The sequence below is a fragment of the Nicotiana attenuata genome, chromosome 7 (assembly GCF_001879085.1).
Source record: "Nicotiana attenuata strain UT chromosome 7, NIATTr2, whole genome shotgun sequence".
NCBI lineage: Eukaryota > Viridiplantae > Streptophyta > Magnoliopsida > Solanales > Solanaceae > Nicotiana > Nicotiana attenuata.
The window spans coordinates 3,558,469-3,581,191 of NC_031995.1; the positions used below are offsets into that span (position 1 = coordinate 3,558,469).

Below are 22,723 nucleotides of genomic sequence, written 5' to 3' on the forward strand. Positions count from 1 at the left end.
ATCTAATTGCCTACCCATTTGGCTCGAGAGAGTCAATTAGGCAAAATCACTTTCTCTACCGAGAGGTGTGAGAGTGGGTAAAATTGTGAAACGGTTATAGCGTAAGCCCCAATTATGTCAATCGAACCTTAGTAGTATCTACCCGTCAATTAGCCACCTAGGTGATGTCACGACCCTAGTGCCCTTCTTCCCATTAGATACAACCTTAGCAATTATTTCGTAGCATAATCTATTTTCAATTAGTAGTTTGATAATAGTAGTTTATAATTGAAAAACCCAAAAATGTTGGAAGTGACATTTAAAAAAATTACACGACTCTAGTCTAGATAGATACCCAGCTCCAATTTCTAGCTCTCTGAGGAATTCGATCCCGACCCTCATATCGGGTAAAAGCTATTGCGACCCTCTCTTCCTACTTTATAGTAGTGTTGAGTTGGGAGCGTTGAGTAGGCCTGCTGGTTCGGCACCTCTGACTTGGCAGCAATTCTTCGCCCTATTCTGGAGAAATGCGTACCACAGTCCCGTAGGGAGGAGCTGCGGAGGCAGTTCAAGCAGCTACGACAGGGCGAGATGACAGTTACCCAGTATGAGATGAGGTTCTCGGAGTTGGCTCGACATGCTATTTGGCTGGTTGCTACTGAGAGAGAGAGGATCAGGAGGTTTGTGGATGGCCTCACTTACCAGCTCTGGGTTCTCATGACTAGGGAGAGGGTGTCAGGTGCTACATTTGAGGAGGTTGTGGATATTGCTCGAGAGATTGAGTCAGTTCGTCGCCAGGAGCGTGAGGAGAGGGAGGCAAAGAGGCCTCGTGGTCATGGTAGTTATGGGGGTGCTTCTTCAAGGGGCCAATTTCAGCACGGCAGAGGCCGACTATTCCGACATGGTCAGTCAGCTCGCCCAGGTTATTGTGGGACATCTTCAGGACACAATTCTCACGGTTCTCAGCAGGGCTATTCTTCACTTAGTGCACTTCCAGCCCAGGGTTCTTCCCGTGCTTCTTCGGTTCAGGATTCTTCTACGCCAGGGGCGTCTGCTAGTCATACCGTGCTAGGGGTCCGCATCAGTCCACGTCTCCAGCACCCGGGAGTTGTTATGAGTGTGGAGAGATGGGCCACTTGTGAAGGCAGTGCCCTCGTCGTGCTTAGCAGAGGGGTCAGTCATCAGCCTCAGCCTCAGCCTCAGCCTCAGCCCCAGCCACTTCACCACCCACCCAGCCAGCTAAGGGTGGGGGACAGTCATCTAGGGGTCGCCCTAGAGGAGGAGGTTGATCCGGAGGTGGCCAGGCTCGCTTCTATGCACTTCCAGCTAGGCCCGATGCGATTGCTTCAGATGCGGTGATTATAGGTATTATTTCAGTCTGCCGCAGGGATGCTTCTATGTTATTTGACCCTGGCTCTACTTTCTCTTATGTGTCGTCTTATTTTTCCCATTATCTGGATATACCCTATGAGTCCCTTGTTTCTTCTGTTCATGTTTCTACGCCGCTAGGCGATACTATTGTGGTGGACCGTGTGTACCGGTCGTGTATTGTGACTATTGGGGGTCTGGAGACCCGAGTGGATCTGTTATTGTTATGTATGGTGGACTTTGATGTTATTTTGGGCATGGACTGGTTATCTCCGTGCCGGGCTATTCTGGGCTGTCATGCTAAGATAGTGACTTTGGTTATGCCTGGTGTGCCACGGATTGAGTGGCGAGGTTCGACCAATTATGTTTCCAGTAAAGTGATTTCTTTCTTAAAGGCCCAGCGTATGGTTGGGAAAGGTTGTCTTTCATATCTAGCTTTTGTGAGGGATGTCAGTGCAGAGACTCCAGTATTGAATCTGTTCCAGTTGTGAGAGATTTTCCGATGTATTTCCCACAGACCTGCCGGGTATGCCACCGGACAGGGATATAGATTTTGGTATTGACCTGGTGCCGGGCACTCAGCCCATTTCTGTTCCACCATATCGTATGGCACCAGCGGAGCTGAAAGAGTTAAAGGAGCAGCTTCAGGAACTTCTGGATAAGGGGTTCATCTGTCCTAACGTATCACCGTGGGGTGCGCCGGTTCTCTTTGTGAAGAAGAAGGATGGCACAATGAGAATGTGCATTGATTACAGGAAGTTGAATAAGGTAACATTTAAAAACAAGTATCCTTTGCCTCTCATCGACGATCTGTTCGACCAGCTTCAGGGAGCGAGAGTATTCTCTAAGATTGATCTCCGCTCAGGTTATCACCAGTTGAATATCAGGGACTCAGATATTCTTAAGACAGCTTTCAGGACCTGATATGGTCATTATGAGTTCTTGGTGATGTCTTTCGGGCTAACCAATGCCCCAGCAGCATTCATGCATTTGATGAACAGTGTGTTCCGGCCGTATCTCGACTCGTTTGTCATAGTCTTCATTGATGACATTCTGGTATACTCGCTTAGTCAGGAGGAGCACGCGGAGTATTTGAGAATGGTGTTGCAGAGATTGAGAGAGGAGAAGCTTTATGTAAAGTTCTCCAAATATGAGTTCTGGCTCAGTTCAGTGGCTTTCTTGGGGCACGTGGTATCTAGCGAGGGTATTCAGGTGGACCCAAAGAAGATAGAGGCGGTTCAGAGTTGGCCCAGACCATCCTCAGCTACAGAGATTCACAGTTTTCTCGGCTTGGCGGGTTATTATCGCCGGTTTGTTCAGGGATTCTCGTCCATTGCATCGCCCTTGACCAAGTTGACTCAGAAGGATATTTCATTTCAGTGGTCTGATGAGTGTGAGGAGAGCTTTCAGAAGCTCAAGACTGCCTTGACCACAGCTCCAGTGTTAGTATTGCCATCACCTTCAGGTTCTTATACCGTGTATTCTGATGCTTCGAGAGTTGGTATTGGGTGTGTTCTGATGCAGGAGGGTAGAGTTATTGCATATGCTTCTCGTCAGTTGAAGCCTCATGAGAAGAACTACCTTGTTCATGATTTGGAGTTGGCTGCCATTGTTCACGCGTTGAAGATCTGGAGGCATTATCTGTATGGTGTGTCTTGTGAGGTGTATACTGATCATCGTAGCCTCCAGCACTTGTTCAAGCAGAAAGATCTCAATTTGAGGCAACGGAGATGGTTGGAGTTACTTAAGGATTATGACATTACTATATTATAATCACCCGGGGAAGGCCAATATAGTGGCCGACACTTTGAGCTGAAAGGCGGTGAGTATGGGGAGTTTGGCGTATATCCCAGTTGGGGAGAGACCTCTTGCAGTTAATGTTCAGGCTTTGGCTAATCGGTTCGTGAGGTTGGATATTTCGGAGCCCAGTAGGGTATTGGCTAGCGTAATTTCTCGGTCTTTCCTATATAAACGCATCAGAGAGCGCCAGTATGATGACCCATATTTGCTTGTCCTTAAGGACAGAGTTCAGCATGATGACGCCAGAGATGTGACTATCGGTGATGATGGGGTGTTGAGGATGTAGGGCCGGATTTGTGTGCCCAATGTAGATGGGCTTCGGGAGTTGATTCTGGAGGAGGCCCATAGCTCGCGGTATTCTATTCATCCAGGAGTCGCGAAGATGTATTAGGATCTAAGACAGCATTATTGGTGGAGAAGAATGAAGAAAGACATTGTGGGATTTGTAGCTCGGTGTCTCAATTGTCAGCAGGTGAAATATGAGCATTAGAGACCGGGTGGCCTGCTTCAGCGGATGGATATTCCAGAGTGGAAGTGCGAGCGGATCACTATGGACTTTGTAGTTGGACTCCTACGCACTTTGAAGAAGTTCGATGCTATTTGGGTGATTGTGGATCGGCTGACCAAGTCTGCGCACTTCATACCTATCTGTAATACTTATTTCTCTGAGCGGTTAACAGAGATATATATCCGGGAGATTGTTCGGTTGCATGGTCTCCCCGTTTCTATCATTTCAGATCAGGGCACTCAGTTACTTCACAGTTTTGGAAGTCTGTACAGCGAGGGTTGGGTACTCAGGTTGAGCTGAGCACAGCTTTTCACCCTCAGATGGACGGGCAGTCCGAGCTCACCATTCAGATATTGGAGGATATGTTACGTGCTTGTGTTATTGATTTCGGCGGGTCATGGGATCAGTTCTTACCACTTGCGGATTTGCTTATAATAACAGCTATCAGTCGAGTATTCAGATGGCTCCATATGAGGCTTTGTATGGGAGACGGTGTAGATCTCCAGTTGGTTGGTTTGAGCCGGGCAAGGCCAGGCTATTGGGTACAGATTTGGTGCAGGATGCTTTTGACTAGGTGAAGGTGATTCAGGAGAGACTTCGTACAGCGCAGTCGAGACAAAAGAGCTATGCTGACAGGAAGGTTCGTGATGTGTCCTATATGGTTGGTGAGAAGGTTCTGTTGAAGGTTTCACCCATGAAGGGTGTTATGAGGTTTGGAAAGAAGGGTAAATTGGGTCCACGGTTCATTGGACCTTTTGAGGTACTTCGGAGGGTTGGGGAGGTGGCTTATGAGCTTGCTTTGCCACCCAACTTGTCAGGTGTGCACCCAGTATTCCATGTTTCTATGCTCCGAAAGTATATTGGAGACCCGTCTCATGTTCTAGATTTCAGCACGGTTCAGTTGGAGGGTGATCTGACTTATGATGTGGAGCCAGCAGCTATTTTGGAGCGTCAGGTTTGGAAGTTGAGATCAAAAGACATAGCTTCAGTGAAAGTGTAGTGGAGAGGTCGGCCCATGGAGGAGGCTACCTGGGAGACCGAGCAGGAGATGCGGAGCAGATATCCTCACCTATTCGAGGCTTCAGGTACATTTCTTGACTCGTTCGAGGACGAACGTTTGTTTAAGAGGGGGAGGATGTGACGACCCGGCCGGTCGTCTCATGAGTTACCGCCCCATTTTCCCCATTCTGCTTCTATTTGCCTTAATTATTGGTTTTATATGTGATCGGGTTGGTTGGCTCGGGTTCGGAAAGGTTTTGAGAAGGTTTGAGACACTTAGTCTCTTTTAAGAAGGCTTAAGTTAGAAAAGTCAATCAGATGTTGACTTATGTGTTAGAGGGCTCGGATGTGAGTTCCGACGGTTCAAATAGCTTCGGTAGATGATTTGGGACTTAGGAGTGTGATCAAAATGTGCTTTGGAGGTCCAGAGTAGATTTAGGCTTGAATTGGCGAAATGGAGTTTTTGGCGTTTTCCGGTTGATAGGTGAGATTTTGATATAGGGGTCAGAATGGAATTCCGGAAGTTGCAGTAGCTTCGTTATGTCATTTGGGATGTGTGTGCAAAATTTCAGGTCATTTGAACGTGGTTTGGTTGGGTTTTTTATCAAAAGCGGAATGCGGAAGAATTTAGAACCTTAGGCTTGAATTCGATGAGTTTTGGTGATTTTGATGTTGTTTGAGGTGTTTTGAAGATTGGTACAAGTTTGAATAAGGTTATGGAATATGTTTGTGCTTTTGGTTGAGGTCCTGGGGGCCTCGGGGTCATTTCGGGTGGTCAACGGAGAAGTCTGGACTTTGTTGCAGCTGCTGAATTTGTTGCTTCTGGTACTTTTGCACCTGCAGATTGGGGACCGCAAGTGCGTCGTCGCATGTGCGGTTAATTTGTCGCAGAAGCGAAAAGAGGCCTGAGGAGCAGAGACCGCAGAAGCGGTTAGAGTGGCCGCATCTGCGATGTCGCAGATGTGGGGATGTGGTCGCAGATGCGATTGTTGGCCAGTTAAGTGATTTCCGCAGAAGCGGAGGAAGGGCCGCATATGCGGTACCGCATAAGCGGCTAGGGAACCGTAGATGCGGAAATGTCTGGTCAGATTAAAATATTTCCTCCTCTGCGATTTTCAGAGGGTTTCTCACTTTTAACACAAAATTTTGAAGCTTTGCGCGATTTTGAAGAGAGGAAATCATTGTTCTTCGTTGAGGTAAGGATTTTGGACCCTAAAACTCGATTATTTGTGATTAAGGAACAAATATCAGTGTTAAATTCATGAAAATCAGTAGAAAAAAGTGGAGTTAGGGCTTGAGATTAAGAGACCTTCTAGGGATGATTTGAGGGGTCAAACGAACTCCGATTTTTGAGTTCTTTATATGTACGGACTCGTGAGATGATGAAGAACGTATTGGTGTAAAGTTTTTCCAGTTCCGGGACGAGGGCCCGGGGGGTCGGTTTTGACTGATTTCTGGTTTTGTGCTTAAAATCGATATTTTTCAATTGGAATTCATTCGTTTAGCATAATTTAATGATAAAAATCTGAACTTGGTAGATTTGGAGCACTCAGAAGTCGTTTCGAAGGGCAAAGGCGTTGCAAGCTAGATTTCGGGCCGGATTGAGGTGAGTAATGATTTTAAATGCTGTCCTGAGGGTGTGAAACCCCTGAATTTCACAGCGTACGGCTGTTGAGGTAACTTACACGCTAGATGACGAGCGTGGGGTAGAGCATCGCTGGGGATTGTGACTTAGTCCATCCCGAATGATTATTTTACTGCGTATTTGATAGTTAATTATTTAATATTATTATATTTTGGGCTAAATGCCATATGTGGGCTTCGTGCCAGCTGTTTGAACCCTTAGGTGTTTTTTAAATGATATTTTCCTCACTGATTGATTTCATATTGGTGCTCGGTCATACTATATTTTACTATTTTAAAGACTCAGCTGTATTATTCTGTTTTAAACACATTAAATGATATTTTCAAAGGTATTTGAGCTGAGCTTCATATTTTACTGTGGCCCGAGGGGCTTATGCGATTCTGACTGAGTAAGGCCGAGGGCCTGTGTTGTGAGGATACATTTGGGTCGGGCTGCACGCCGCAGCAATGATACATTGAGATATGATAATGAGGCCGAGGGCCTGAGATTTGTATGCCACGAGGTGGCTTGAGATTGATATGAGGCCGAGAGCCTGTTTATGATGCCACGAGATGGCTTGATATTGCGCTTGGGCCATAAGGGGACCCTCCCGGAGTCTGTACACCCCCAGTGAGCGCGGGTACCCATTGTGATTTGAGATATAGCCCGAGGGGCTGGTATTGTTCTGTGACATTGCCCGAGGGGCTGATTCTGTTGTTACTGTGCCTGAGGGGCAGTTATTATGTGTTTACTTTTTAACTGTTTTCCTGCATATTGTTTAACTGTTTAAGAGATGTTTATGAAGTTTCATTGTTTAATTATATTTACTGATTTGTTATGCCTCATGTAGCTTAATGTTGTGCCTTACGTGGTTTTATATTACTCAGTCTTCATTTATTTTCATTACTCACTGAGTTGGAGTACTCACTTTACTCCCTGCACCCCTGTGTGCAGATTCGGGCGCTACAGGTCCTGCTCCTGAGGGTTGATAGTTCCAGCAGGTCTTCGGAGATTACTAGGTAGCTGCTTGGCGATTCGCAGCCCAGTGCATTCTCCCTCTATTTCAGTTTCCTTTTGATTCAGATATGTAGTAGTGGATTAGACTCTAGACTTTTAGTATTGTTTTAGATGCTCATGACTGGTGACACCCCGATGTCGGGCTGTGTTGGTTTTTAATTCCGCAACTTATACTGTTATTTTGGGAGTTTATTTCTATTATGGACTTGGTATTTGTTATTTTAACTGCTTAAAGTAAATTGGTAGTGTGTCGGCTGACCTTGTCTTCACGAGAGGCGCCATCACGACCAGGCTTGGGTTTAGGGTCGTGACAGTATCATAGATGTCGTCGACAAACATTTTATATCAGTTCCGACCTTCTTATTTTTTACAAAGACATAACATAGAGATCTCTTCATTCATATATTCAGGTACCTGAATCTCTCATGATTTCTTATGAAGTGTTATGTCATGTGATCTTCTAGATCACTTGCCTCCTTTATTATGATCATTTGCTCATCTTCTTTATCAAGAAGTTTGTTTGAAACCGATCGTCTATACGCTTAAAGTGTACCATAGACTTTGTCCTTCTAGGACTTATTCTAATAGGAGCATCTGCAGTGAGAATATAGTTACTTTCTTTGGGTCAGCAAATGTGTATGGCATGCTTTGTAATATATTGCAAATGAATTATCTTTTTTATGAACCTCAAGTTCATATTATCTTATTCGAGGATCTAGATGTACAAATGATAATTCATTCCACGTAACTTTTTCTCAACTGTTTATCATGTCTCTCCCTCATGTTAGAAAAACTAACTTGTTTCCTCAACTTTGAGAACCCATCTTTGTGTGTTATGGTGTTAATCAAAATATACACCGCACATCAATAATAATAAGATGGAATTATTTGGTTCCTGACCCTGAACCACTTGTAAGGAGAGAAAATAATATACTTTGGTATATAACGTATATCAAATTGATATAGATAACTTTGTTCTCATAAGCAATTGTTTAGCTATTAAGTGGAGGCACTCAATAAATTATTTTGCTAAACCAACTTATCAAGATGAACCGTGTAACCATCTTATAGATGCATCTTATGTGATATACATGGCAGGTGAATGGGCCCATATTCACCTTTGATATTTTCAGCATTCATGGGATTCAATCCTAATTTTAGTTGGTTTATTAATTAATGAGAACAAGCAATATAAGAGAATTCGTAAAGAACTTTCTAGTTCTTTAATATTTACCCATGTGAATTCTCTATTATTTTTGCACATCATACTTAAATTAATATGGCTAAACCAATTATGCCGACTGAATAAATTATCAATATTGATAAAGTTCATATTTATACCATGACGTGTGCAAGTATCAATAAACTCCAAGTTTATTATGATATGGGTTTTTTATATCAATAAATATCCACTTTATTGTGGTATTCTTTTATTTGTGTAGTACAAACTGGAGAATAAAGCGGGTAGCTTTTCACATACATATTACCCAGCTACAAGTTGTAGTAATAGAAGATATTAAATCTTTCTTTTATTTATAGTCTCAATATAATCAACCGTTTTCGCGTATACTTTGGAAACTCAATTAAGTTTCTTTGAGACTTACTACAACACAATACCTTATTGGTAATCAATTGTGTTTCTCCAAAATAGTAATAATTGGCTCTTCTAGAGCTCTCAATTAATTTGGTACTACCACATATTCATCAACATCCATATGGTGAATATCTCTTTTAAAGAGAAAATTATACCATTATGGTTATGGTCAAAATTATATGCAAGATCTGTTTCTTGCATTAATGTTATTCTTTAATAATCACATTGCCAAAATATTTTGGCGTACAATAGGTACGTGACATATGATCATTTATGCCATAATAATGACGTTGTTTTTTTATATCATCTCAAACCTCCTTTTAGAGGTGAGTGTGGTATATTCACTACCATTAGCACATTCATATTCTTCCAAGAATGAATATGTATTCATAAATCAGATGTTGTCACATTCACATCATGAATTGACCATAGTCATCTGTATGTGCTTTACGAAATCTCATGTCAAATCGATGACAAACATTAACTTCATAGAGTGAAGGCTTATTTTGAGAATCCTTATTATTCTCATTACCACAATAATGACGATTATAATTTCGTCTATTACCACGTCCATTTCCATTGATACATTCATAGTAATAATTTTGTCTTCTTTCAGACTTATCACATACTGCTATCGCATTCTCTTAAGGGAAGGAGAATGGAGCAAATTCAATGGGACGGGTTTTTAATTCTTTGCCCACAATCATACATGAATTTGATCATGGCGAGGCATAGAAATTTTACCACTTCAGGTGGTTATAATTTCTTACAAACTCCATTAGAGTTATAATCAAAATTTATTGTCTTTCGTTGTATTTAAAATCAAATTATAGAATGTCAAGAATTTAAACGAGAAAAGTAAAGTAAAATACTTACCTTAAATCCAGAATTTAATCATAAAGGAGTTCATGGAACAATTGACAATCATTATGCTCAATCTCAAAGCTTTTACTCAATTGATTAGAGTCTCGTGCTGATAACGTGTTATGAAATAATAAAAGAAGAAGAAGAGTATTGCAGAGAAAGAGAGAGAGAGGGAATTTTTATTGAATTTTCGGGATGAATTACAATGGAATAGAACCCTCTATTTATAGGGAGAGGGTGACTTAGCTACCAAGTAATAAATCCTAGAATCTCTCTAAATATAGACATTCACCATAAATAAAATTCTATTTATAACAGATAGAGCGTTTATTTAAGTTAATTCTTCTTGATCGAATAGATTAATATTCATAAATAGTCACGTTTCAACCTTGTAATAAAAAAATAACCACTATCATGAAACTTAAGATTGGCTGGTTCAGGGGCTAGTTTTCCATTGTTGTCTTTTGTTGAAAATAGATTTTATTTGCAATTAACATACCTCATTAAATATAAAAATTAAAATTAAGTAAGAAGAGAAAAAACTAGATCTTATTGGCTTTAAAAGGAAATTATAATTGAAAAGCTTAAATTAAAAATTACTCATATTGGTAGATTTACAATTGAGATATGCAAACAACAAATCATTTGGTTCACCCTGACAGAACTCCAACTCAAAGTAATTTTAAACTATAGTCAAAAGTTGAGAGATAAATTCGAATTTTTTTCTCGAAGAATTTAGACACGTGAAATTTACTCACTTTACGTTCAAAGCTCTGCTAATGAAAAAAAAATTTTGCTAACGGCAAGGGTATGAATAAATTAAAGTATAACAATGACAAAATTAAGCAATATTAAATATTATTTTTTGCTAACAGCAAAGGTATGAATGGAATAAAAGTATAACGAATGACTATCAGATAATATAAGACAAATATGTTCCTTTTCCCTCTATTGTTATTCTCATACTTTCTTACCTCGCAAATATCTCCGTTTAAAAGTATATTTAAGTGTTAACTTGATCCTAATTCTATCTAAATGTACTAACCATTGGTTCACGGATATGTTGTACTAACTCCCCTGAGTTGTGTTCATTTTTGGCAGCATTTTCAAACATAGAACAATCTCTCTGCTTTTATTTTAGTACTATAGAATACATAATTTCAGTGGTCCACTCTCCAGATGAGTAACCACTGGCTGTGACATCGACTCAACATACTAATTGGTTGGGGTTGGGATCTTAAAAACATTTCTTGAATCTTGACCCTATTCAATTCAAGTGCTCCAACTGTCCATATTACATTCCTAGTTCTGGTAACTAACTTTTACTTCCTAGGACTTATTGTTCTTTTTACTAGTAGTAGTAGCAGATTTTTTGTTTAGCTATCATGTGATATTCGAAATTCACTATTCCAAACTAATTGGAATTCATGTTAATAGAGTCGGAGTTAAGAATTTTAACTTTATGGATTCTGAATTTTAGAACGATAATTTCAGGTGTTAACAATTGATTTTTTAATTTTTTGTGTATATATACACACACATACATATTTAAGAATTTCTTAACAAAAATATATTGTTTAAGCAAAAATTACTGGGTTCAACCTTTACCCCTACGTACTTAGTAGACCTACCAAGGGAAGTAGAGCATGTCTATCAAGAAATTCTTCATTCTAAAGGCTCAAATCCGAGAATACTCATAAATTAAGTTTATCGAACCATCTCACCACACCCCTAGGCAGTTTAACTAGGAGTTGTTTGGTAGGAGCTATTAGAAAAAACAATGCAAGTATTAGCTTTGTGCATTACTAATTCCTTGTTTGGTATATTTTTTTTTTATCTGGTATTATCCTATTGTATAACTAATTATATAGCAAACCATTGTATTAGCAATGTAAGGGTTTTTAATACTTATATGAATATGACTAAAGACATAATTGCCGCTCAAATCCTTCAAAACTCAAATACCGTCCAGAACAGATAACATGAAAGAAATATGGTGAAGATGTATTCTTCTTCAACACATCAATCATAGGAAAATGTTAAATCGTAATTGATAAAGATAACATTAATTAAAATTATTTTATTCAAGTTTTTTGATGGCCTACCATTGACTTCTATATACGAATCTTCTTCCATAACAGCAGATCATTTGCTTTCCTTATGCAAGTAGTTCATATTTTGGAGGTAATACAACTGTTAGCAATAAAAACAATGTACAAAGTTAAAGAACTTGGTGGGTATTTTCGTAAACAATCAATTTTTTAGAATCTTATGTAATATTTTTATACACCAAACCAAACGATGACATAATCTCAACATATTACTATTATTAGCATTCCTCGTCCACCATATGCATCACTATTCTTATACTCCCTTCGATTCAAAATAAGTGATTTTTTGGCTCTTTTTTGTGGTTCAAAATAAGTGATTTTTCCAGATTTCGAGAATGAATTAATTATTTTTTTCATACATTGCCCGTGGAGTAAATAGTGTTGGAGTATGTGTCAGGAGTGTTTATATGAAGAGATAGTAAAGATTAACATGGTCAATTTCATTGCTAACTAAAGTTAAAAGACGGATTTTTTAATCTGTGTAAAAACATCTAAAAAAAAATCACTTAGACAGAGTAAGTAACTCCTACCAAACTACCCCTAATAGTGTTTGCTAACCGATTTTACCGTTGGCCCCAGCCATAATAATTTCCACATCTCTTTCTCATTTACTTTTCTTTCTCTTTCTAAAATTACTCCATCCTCATATACACCAATTTCAGTCCCCCCCTCTCTCTCTCTCTCCTTTGCCGGAGAAATATCCCACTATATTCTGGGACCTCATATTTCTTTTTCATTATCCCCATAGCGTGCACATGAGCACAAATAAGAGAGAGTGTGACTAAAGAATCTGACAGCCCAGCCACCATATTCCTTTGTAAAAACAACACTACCTTTTTCCTCCTTTCTTCTTCCTATTTGACCTCTCTGTTTTCCATTTTCAGTTACTCAAAAAGCTACAACAGAAAGCTACCAAAAGAAGTAAAAACAAGAAACAAAATGGCTATGAAGTTGTTCCTTTTGTTGCTTCTTTTTGTCCTTCTCTCAACTATACAACAAGCACAAGGACTCAATCCTATTGATTTATCTGCTTTACGTGATATTAAAAACAGCCTTACCGACATAAATCCTTCTTCTCCAAATGCATTTTTCACTAGCTGGGATTTCACTGTTTCAGACCCATGTTCCACTTTTGCTGGAATTACTTGCTCTACCAATTCCTTCTTTCTTACACGGGTCACTTCTCTTACTCTTGGCTCTGGCCTTTCTGATTCCCCCGGCTTAGCCGGTACGTTATCTCCTTCTATTGCTAATCTCTCCGAGTTAACTCAGCTTATTCTTTGCGCCGGCATTGTCACCGGACCTATTCCATCTCAACTCGGAACCCTACAAAACCTCAGCGTCGTTTCGCTCACTAACAATCGCCTTACTGGTTCCATTCCGACTTCCATTTTTACGCTCCCGAATCTTCATACTCTAGATTTGAGTCATAATCAACTTACGGGAACAATCCCGGGTTCGATATCCGGGTTAACTGAGCTGAAGGTATTAATTATCGGGTCCAACAAACTCAACGGCGAGATTCCTCGGTTACTGCCGGCGGAATTACTCCATTTGGATTTGAGTAACAACCAGTTCTCGGGAATGTTGAAACAAAGAATGCCGTTAACGCTCCGTTATCTGTCGGTATCAGGAAATCGGTTGTGGGGACCACTCAACGTACTCGAATCACTCTCAGAGTTAGTGTACCTCGACTTAAGCATGAACCATTTCAGTGGGCCCATCCCTTCATCTCTTTTCCGTTCCACATTGTCATCAATGTTCCTCCAACGGAACTATTTGACTGGAGGGGTCCCACAACCACCGTTATCACCGTCAACCGCCGCCGTATACGGCCCTGGATCCACCGTAGATCTGAGTCACAACTCTCTAACCGGGAAACTCACTGGTATTCTCGCCGGAGTAGAAACTCTGTTCCTTAACAACAACCGGTTCACCGGAGAAGTTCCAAAAGAGTACGTGGAGAGTGTTTTCAATGGAAATACAAAAACTCTGTATTTGCAACATAATTATATTTCTGGATTTCCGGTAGAATCGGGATTATTGTTGCCCGATTCAGTAGCATTGTGTTTGTCGTACAACTGTATGGTTCCACCGCTGCCGGTGGAGTTCATGGCGTGTCCTGCCAGCGCCGGCGAGGAGATTTCGAGACCGGCCAATCAGTGTTCTGCTTTTAATACTTCCATGGCATAAGTTAAAATTTTGAGTTTCGTCCATTTGTGATTTAGAAGATAAATATTCAATTGTTGTCAGCATATAGCACATGATACATATTATAGGAGTACGTTATACATATTTTGATTGGTTCAGTTTTACTGTTTTTGTTTTTGGCTTCTGTTCAAATTAGTCTCTTATTTTAGGCTATAGTTACTAGTTTGAACAATTGTAATCTTCTTGACTTTGAGCAAATTTTGACTTTGTTTATGTAGTAGTAGTGAAGGAGAGATTTGAAATAATGGTAAAATTATTTGCGAGTGACTTGTGGGCGTTTGGACATAAGAATTGTAAAATTTAAAAACAGGGTGAAAATTTTTTTTAAGTGAAAATGGTATTTGAAATTTAGAGTTGTGTTTGGACATGAATATAGTTTTGAGTTGTTTTTGAAGTATTGTGAGCGATTTGTGTGAAAATTTTGAAAAACAGTTTTTTGGAGTTTTTCAAATTTTCGAAAATTTCCAAAATGCATCTTCAGGTGAAAATTAAAAATTTTATGAACAAACTCTGATTTCGAAAAAAAGTAAAATTATTTTGGAAAAAAGGGATCCAAACGGATAAATTATGGATTCGAGCCGTGAAAACATTTACTAATACTTGCATCAAAGTAGGTACGCCATGTTTTATGCACTAGACTCTTACTTATGCAGTAGTTGTAAAAGTTTTACACAATGATCCACCAACTTTGTGAAATTTGATAAGACTTTCTTTATCAATTTTAGCATATAAATAAGAACTCGTCATTTTTAAACTTTTAATCACTCTGTGAACTAGTGATATTGTTGGCCTATTTAACAAGAACAGACAACTTAACGTTAAGTTTAAAACTTTTTTAATCCTTTTGGGCGGCAAAAACTAGAGCATAATGTTACTTTAATCGTCCTTTTTTAATCATTGTGGGATCCGAGTTGGTCAAACAATTGGCTTACTTTTGCATTTTAAAAGAATTGACAGTTATTATGGACGGCATACTCTCATCATATAGGAAATTGAACATCTATTTTTAATCATATTGCTATTATTAAACCTCAAAAATTAGCCCATGTGACGGACTGAGTCATAGCTTGATTCATAGCTTGATTCAGTAGCGGTCTTACTACCATCCGACCACCCGACTCATCTATGGCATTGGTCCGAAACGAGACAAAGAGTGACTCTACTACCACCATGTTACAAGACTTACCTAATATCGACCCCTAAAATTAATAAAGTACATGATTTGACGAGTTAAGATATTTGCAAGTTGTTCAATCCTCCCTCTTATGTCCAAGTTAGACCGGGCACCACAATACAAAGCTCTTTTAACACAACAAATATTTAATTGTTATAAAAGAATAATAAAGAGGGAGTAAAGAAAGGAAATAATGTAGCATCATCATTTATAGAAGCACGCAGAGTTCGTGTAGGGGCAATTTTTCCAAAAGCGTGGATCGAGTCAAAAAGGAACACTAAATCATGATAATGGTATACTTGCTGTTTTGCAGTGTGCTATTATTTCAGAGGGACCAAACTTGGAATACGCCACTCGTGAATACTCATATTATTCTCAAAGCTTTTGCCAACAGTATTTTCCATGTCCTCTTCCACCCAATATCTGTCAAATTTTTTTAGCAATTGCATTTTGTAAACGAAAAGTTCTGAGTAGGACCCTAGCAATTGCATTTTGTAAACCAAAAGTTCTGAGTATGACCCGTAAAACGGAACTCGATGAATAATAAGCACGCGTCTACCATTCTCCGCTTGAATACTAAGCTTTAAATACTAAGCTTTTGTAAGCGTCTACCATTCTCCGCTTAAACACTAAGCTTTTGTAAGGAAAACTTCTCTACGTATTACATAGTACGTTCAACGTGAGGTATCATGAAGAGAGTAGGAACCAAGAGTGAGTCGATCATCAAAATGGGTTTTTGCAAACATTAAATCAAACAAATAGCATTTGTACAAACAAATGATAAAGCCTTAGGGGTCGTTTGGTTTGAATACGTCTTATACCGGGATAAGTTATGCTGGGATTGTTTTTTATCCACTGTTTGGTATGTTGTATTAAAAATGACAATTGCGTAATTACTAAGAAGAAGGTATAAGTTATCCCGATGCTAATTACCCCACCCTCTACAAGGTATAAGTTATCCCGGTGCTAATTTTAATCCCGAGATAACTTATACCTAGTTTGCTAACCAAACAAAGTATTAAGGTGGTATTAAATTTTTATACCAGCATTATACCTTCTTATACCTCATACCAAACGACCCCTTAATAGGTATTCTCGGTCTCTCAGGTTCACCACCAACAAACCAAGCATCAACATGTCAAGAAAAAGTGATTTTCAAGAGAGCTAATCAAGAGGATGCAAAACATTTTCTAACAAGAGTCTGGTTATTTCTTTACAAGTTACAACATTCAGAGCTCAAAAGCTGCTTTGTTATAAACCTAATGTGAGCAATGATAAGCCTGTGAAAGGCACACGTATAGTCTCCTAATCCTTGTTGCTGCTTTGGAGACTAACAAGCAGCTCAACATTTATTTCAGAGTACTAGGAAAGAAAAAACTCAACTGTGAGATCTCTTGACAGGTAAAAATAAAGTTCCTGGAACTATCAGCTTCCGCGAAGGCCTAAACTCTAAATTTTACTGGTATTTTATGGAATAAAATGTTGCAGATAACTGCTCCATCTCTATTGAGTCCTTATAAAATTGCTTGAACCAAAGTGAATCTTTTCAACCTTTCAGTGACCTGACCTGGAGACCAAGCACATAGCATGAGAAGCACCAATGGCTACTGAAAGCACGTTATGGCTCCCAAGTCCATCATCCTCCATGAGAAACTTGACTTCAACAGGAGATAACTGTTTCTCTGGCAGTCCGGGAACCCCCAGTTGACAATCTTGTGCATTGCCCCACATGTATAGCTTCCCACCATCTGTCACCAATAAAATTAATCATTAGCCAACAACATTACATCCTTTGTACAATAAGCTAAATATGCAAGAAAAATGAACATCGCTCATTGACCAACAGGTCTCTAAAGCAGGGATGGGAAGTGGTAATAATTGGATCAGAACAATTGTGACATGTTTACCAGTTATAGCTGCCGACGATGAACCTCCACAAGCTATATAGATGACTTTCTCATGGGTCAAAGCCTCAACTGGAATAGGAACTTTCTGGTTGTGAAGAGAAGAATTACCTAGTTGACCATGGCCTCCATGACCCCAAGAAAGCACTTCTCCCTTCTCTGAGAGTAAAGGATACTTTCTAACATAAGTAGTTCAGATACAAATATGCATGTGAGATATACTAGTTTCATTGTATGTTACCAGTCAAAGCTAGAGAATGATATCCCCCACTAGCTATCTGAATAACACGAACACCTTTAAGGCTTGAAACTGGTTGTGGTTTCCAACCACCTAATTTGTCACCTCTTCCAAGCTCATAGTTAGAGTTCGCTGAGAAAAGAAATCACCAGAAATGTTATTGCTGTTATTCAGAAAAGAGAGATTACTAATAGGCAATAAAATGTTCAAAATATACCCAAAAAGTAGAGAAAAAATATCAACACTAGAATCTCCAGTCGCATTCCAGACAAAGTCAAACTCTAATCATAGATCTCACAGTACAAGACTTGATACATCATCGAAGTTGTTTCTAGGTCTGGTTCATTATTATGAATGTGATTTTTGGGGCACTGAACTTGTTGGAGTTAAGAGCAACAGATATGAATGTAATAACTCTTATTTGGTACAACGAATGTCTTCTACTTTTCAAGTGATTGTTGAAAAGGGTAGCTTGTATATTTGTTCCCTATTTCAGGTGCGACGAGCATTTGAACTTATTAATGGAGCACATATAGTAAGCAAAATGTAATACTCCCTCCGTTTCAATTTATGTGAACATATTTGACTTGGCACGCAGCGTAAGAAAAAAGAGAATACTTTTGAACTTGTGGTGTAAAATGAGGCACATATATTTTGTGTGGCCATAAATCATTGCATAAAAGTAAATCGTTTCCAAATATGGAAAGGGGTCATTTTTTTGGCACGGACTAAAAAGGAAATAGATTCACATAAATAAAATGGATGGAGTATAAGATAAAAGAAGTTACCTCTTCATCAACAAATGGTAAAGGGTCCTTTTTTTTGGCACGGACTAAAAAGAAAATAGGTTCATATTAGAGTGCAAATTTCCTTAGTTAATGGGTATGCCTTGCTTTCCTAAGTCTCTTCGCTTACCATTTTGATTGAACATATAGTAGCTAAAAAGTACATTTACAATATATAGCAGTAATATAAGAGAGGTTTTCTGCTATCTAATATGATTGAAACACATGCAAGGCATTTGGATTAAGACTATGGCTGTCCAACGGGACGGGACGGTCCCGCGTCCCGTCCCACTTCATTTTAAACGGGATGCGCCAATGGTAAACGGGACACGGGATGGGACGGGACGACCATTTCGTCCCGTTTGTCCCGTCCCGTTTTGTCCCGTCCCGTCCCGCCTATCCCGCATGTCCCGTCTCATCCCGTTCCGTCCCGTCTCATCCCGCCTGTCCCGTCTGTCCCGCGAGTTTTTATGGTATATTTGTGGAATTTCTGATGTATTTGGTAAGTATAAAACAAATCCAACTTATGCACCGGCCATAAATGAAATGATTTCAAAATTTTAAAAGTATTTTTTCCCTATTCCCGAAATTTATTTAATTTCTACTCTACTTAACACATCTTTGAAACTAAGAGGTGCAAAGGGACTTGTTCGTAAAATTTATGAGAATTTAGCAATTCAAGAAAATGAACAACCATCTCTCGAAGACTGCCAAGCTAGCATATATTCTTATGCTATGCTAGATCAATGTTTGATAAATATAAAGCTATGGAAACAACAGGTTGTGAAACTGCTCCTTCTACTTCTAAGTCTAGGGCAGAAGTTTTATGGGAAGATATGGATGATATAACAGGTTTTGATTCCTCTATTGATGATGAACTTGATTCTTATCTTAATCAAGGATTGGAAAGTACTAAAGACGAAGAAGGCAACGAACAACTTTTGTCATGGTGGAGGGAGCGTGGCAAGGCTTTTCCAACACTTTCAATAATGGCCCGAGATATCCTGGCTATTCAAGAATCATCAGTAGCATCGAAGAGTACTTTTATCGCGGCAAGATTTCAAATTGGAGATCATAGACATGCATTAGCGGAGGACAGTCTAGAGATTTCCGTATTATTCAGAGATTGGATTAGAAGGTGGCTGCGTAGATTAGTTGCTCTTGAAAAGAATTATATTTGTATTTGAGATTTGAAAGTTCTATTAATAAAATAAAAGGCTTTAAGCGTTGAATTTTTCTTATGAATTGTCTTAGTTATATAATACTTTGAAATTATATTAAATAAATTATAACTCTATTATAAATTTATAATTACTAGAATATTTCATTACAAGTCTTTTATTTTAATATTTTATAATTCTTTACTTAGTTTTCTAATTTCCGTTTTAACATTTAAGTTTGTTAAATAAGTCAAAAAACTAGCTGTTGCAAACTTTAAAAACTTAGTCATTTTCAAAAAACTAGACGTTCTTTTAATAAAAAAAACTACACTTAAGACCCACGAACCCGTCCCGTCCCATCCCGTTTCGTCGCGTCGCGTCCCATCCCATCCCGTTTGTTAGCGGGACGGGATGGGACGACCGTTTCGTCCCGTTTGTCCCGTCCCGTCCCGCCACCGTCCCGCTTAAATGCCGTCTCGTCCGGTCCCGTTAATCTTGTCCCGTCCCGTCCCGTCCCGTTGGATAGCCATAGACTAATATATCACTTAATTTTCAATAAAGAAATCAAGACAACACCAAAGCCATATTTTGCCTTCACAGTGAAGTCATCTTTATGCTCCAGTACTCGAGTATGATAAAAGAAAGACAGCATGCAACCTTCCTTTTTATCTTTTTGATAAAGAACAAACATAAATAATGGTGTAGCCCGGAAAACACCACCATCCTTTCAATAAATTGACTTCCCTCAAAAGCATTATAACAGAACATTCTAAAAAATGCGATAGTATCTTACCTCCCCAATTCCAAAGCTCTCCCTCTTCAGAAAGCGCCATTGTGAAAAACCCACCACATGAAACAGCAGCTGCGCTCACAGGAAGTGCTTTTACCTTTGAAGGGATGCTAAGACCACCTGCTTCATTTGGGCCTCGACCTGGACCAAGGCCTAATCGACCATCCCCTTCATCTCGGCCCCAAGTATAAAGCTCACCTAATGATAACAACTAAAAATTTAAACTCTGAGTTAAAGGAAAAGAATAAACACTAAGTTCTACTTCACATCTAAATTTAATTGAATAAAAGAAAAGGCAATAATTAGAATGGTAAGTACCTTACAACCGAATTTCATGTTGGGAAGCGAATATCTAGGTTATCAAAAAGAAATTTATTTCTCTATTATGGATGAATGATAAATATTCCTATTTCCTACCACCACATTTCTGGGCACATTTTCCTTCTGAAGAATTCTTGCAATTAGGAACTTTTTTAACTAGCATCTGGATAACTGCAGATTTATGGAGTAAAATGGAGTTCAAAATGAAAGAAGTGACTTTATTGCCAAATCAGTAATCCAACTATAACTATTTATGATGAATCGGCTGATAGAAGTAAAAAACCTAAATCAAACAATCCAAAAAACATAGCTATAAGAAAGGCAGATAACCCACTTTCTCTCCACACGGTGAAATGTGAAGCCTGAAAATGTTTGAAATTTCCTACCTGACTTTGTTATAGCAGCTGTATGTGTCCCACTGGTTGCAACATGGCAGATTTCTGTATCCCAAGAGCCCTCAACTAATTTAGGAACCAGCTCTCTATGATAAACTGTATGACCAAGAGCACCAAAGCCACCGTAACCCCTGAAAACTTCATTTTTCCATAAAAGAATCAAGTTATAATGAACAAAACTACTGAATCTGACTTTATCAGTTCGTTCAAAATCTTCACCATCAACTATTAAATTTCATTTCTCTAATTCTCTTTCCACTTAAAGGAATTAGAATTGTCTATGGCAAACTCTTCAATGGAAAAATGCATGACTCTTCCGTTGATTTGTATTTTTTATGCAGCTATTCTATCTGTTCCTTCATCTTAAGTTCACCATAACAATAATAGGCAACAGCTGTCATAACAAAGATAATATATACCGGACAGGGACATTTTGGTTCAGCAAACAGATTATCTCAAACTTCAGTACTTCCACATTTATTCATACTTACCTCGCAAAACTAAGTGAAACCACACTACAAAGAGATTACTATACAACTACACAAGGAAAATCTTATTGCCCTACCAGCTTACGAAAAACTATAATACACAATCGAATGCTGATCAAGAAAGTTTACATTTTTGCTTGTGCAGCCATTATATGTGCTTATTCATCTTATAAACTCACAGTTCTAATAACAAGCAACCCTTCTCCAGATTTTTTTCGGTTAAGAGACTAGAAATAGATTTTTCGGTTAAGCATCAAAATTCTACCTTTCTCCACATTCCTTTCTAGTTATCATGCAAAACTAAGTAAAGGCACTACTATTTAGAAGCAAAAAAAATTGTTTCAACCTTTAATACACCAAAGTACTGTATTTCACAATGGTTAAGTAATAAATGAGGTGAAAATCCACATTAGTCAACCATAGTTGGAATTGGTACTGACCAAGTGAAGACCTGACCAAGAGAGTTAAGTGCAACAGAATGAAGCCCCCCAAGAGCAACGCTTTTCACCGACTCCAAATTAGTATTCAGAGTAGGAACAAAAACAGGATTCTCATGACCAAAACCAAGACGACCTCCATCACCTTTTCCCCAAATCCATAAATTCTCATCAGCCAATAAAGCTGAATGGAAAAGTCCACATGAAATTCCTATTTCCACGTCAGCATTTCCCAAATTATTAGATGAAGGAAGACGACCAGGAATAGGAGAAGATAAACGGAAAGTGGGAGGCAGTGAAAATGAGGCAACAGGAGAAGGATAAATTCGTATTTCTTCAATACCGCCACCTAATTGGCCGGAAGCACCACGGCCCCAGGAATATAATTGGACGGTGGTGATTGATTCGGAAGAGTCAGTGATTTCAGATTTCCAAAGAAGAGGAACTTTGGACGAAGTAGAAAAATAAGAAAAAGAAAGGTGACGGCGCCGGAGCAAAGTGAGAAGAGAACGCCGACGAGTGTGGTAATAGAATGATAGCATCTTCTTCTGGCTCGTCGGCGGGTACTGTGGTTGCTCTCAGTCGCTCTAGTTTATGAGTGTTTTTCACATTTTGCGGACAGAGAGCGTTTTCACCCCTACTCTTTCTACATGTTTGATACTTTGCACCCTTAACTTTAATTTTGTTGCACCAAATTTATTAAATTTTTTTTTTTACTACGATCAAGTCATTCAATTTTAATTCACTAAACTACTTCTTGTAACCAAAAAGTTACTCAACTTTGTCTATTTGTCATGAAAGGTCACTAGAAAAACATAGTGATTTCATGAAATTAACCCTTTTGCACTCGCACTCGAAGTTCATCAAAATTTCTCGCTTTGTATTAAATCCCGTATTTTTACAATAAATTTAAGAAAAACTAATATATCTTATTTTACAACAGACAAAACATGTGC

At 39.0% G+C, this 22,723-nt stretch overlaps 2 protein-coding genes across 2 annotated transcripts; one reads left to right on the forward strand and one right to left on the reverse strand.

Moving 5' to 3' along the window:
• On the forward strand, nucleotides 12,427-14,286 carry LOC109228540 (leucine-rich repeat receptor-like serine/threonine-protein kinase BAM1). The gene has a single exon (XM_019393663.1). It carries the CDS (start codon nucleotides 12,804-12,806, stop codon nucleotides 14,055-14,057), a length of 1,254 nt encoding a protein of 417 aa, XP_019249208.1. The 5' UTR covers nucleotides 12,427-12,803; the 3' UTR covers nucleotides 14,058-14,286.
• On the reverse strand, nucleotides 16,415-22,371 carry LOC109228542 (E3 ubiquitin-protein ligase HERC2). Its single transcript, XM_019393664.1, has 6 exons — nucleotides 21,771-22,371; nucleotides 20,834-20,973; nucleotides 20,130-20,324; nucleotides 17,395-17,523; nucleotides 17,157-17,312; nucleotides 16,415-16,997 (listed from the first exon to the last, which is right to left on the reverse strand). Exons 1-6 carry the CDS (start codon nucleotides 22,307-22,309, stop codon nucleotides 16,804-16,806), a joined length of 1,353 nt encoding a protein of 450 aa, XP_019249209.1. The 5' UTR covers nucleotides 22,310-22,371; the 3' UTR covers nucleotides 16,415-16,803.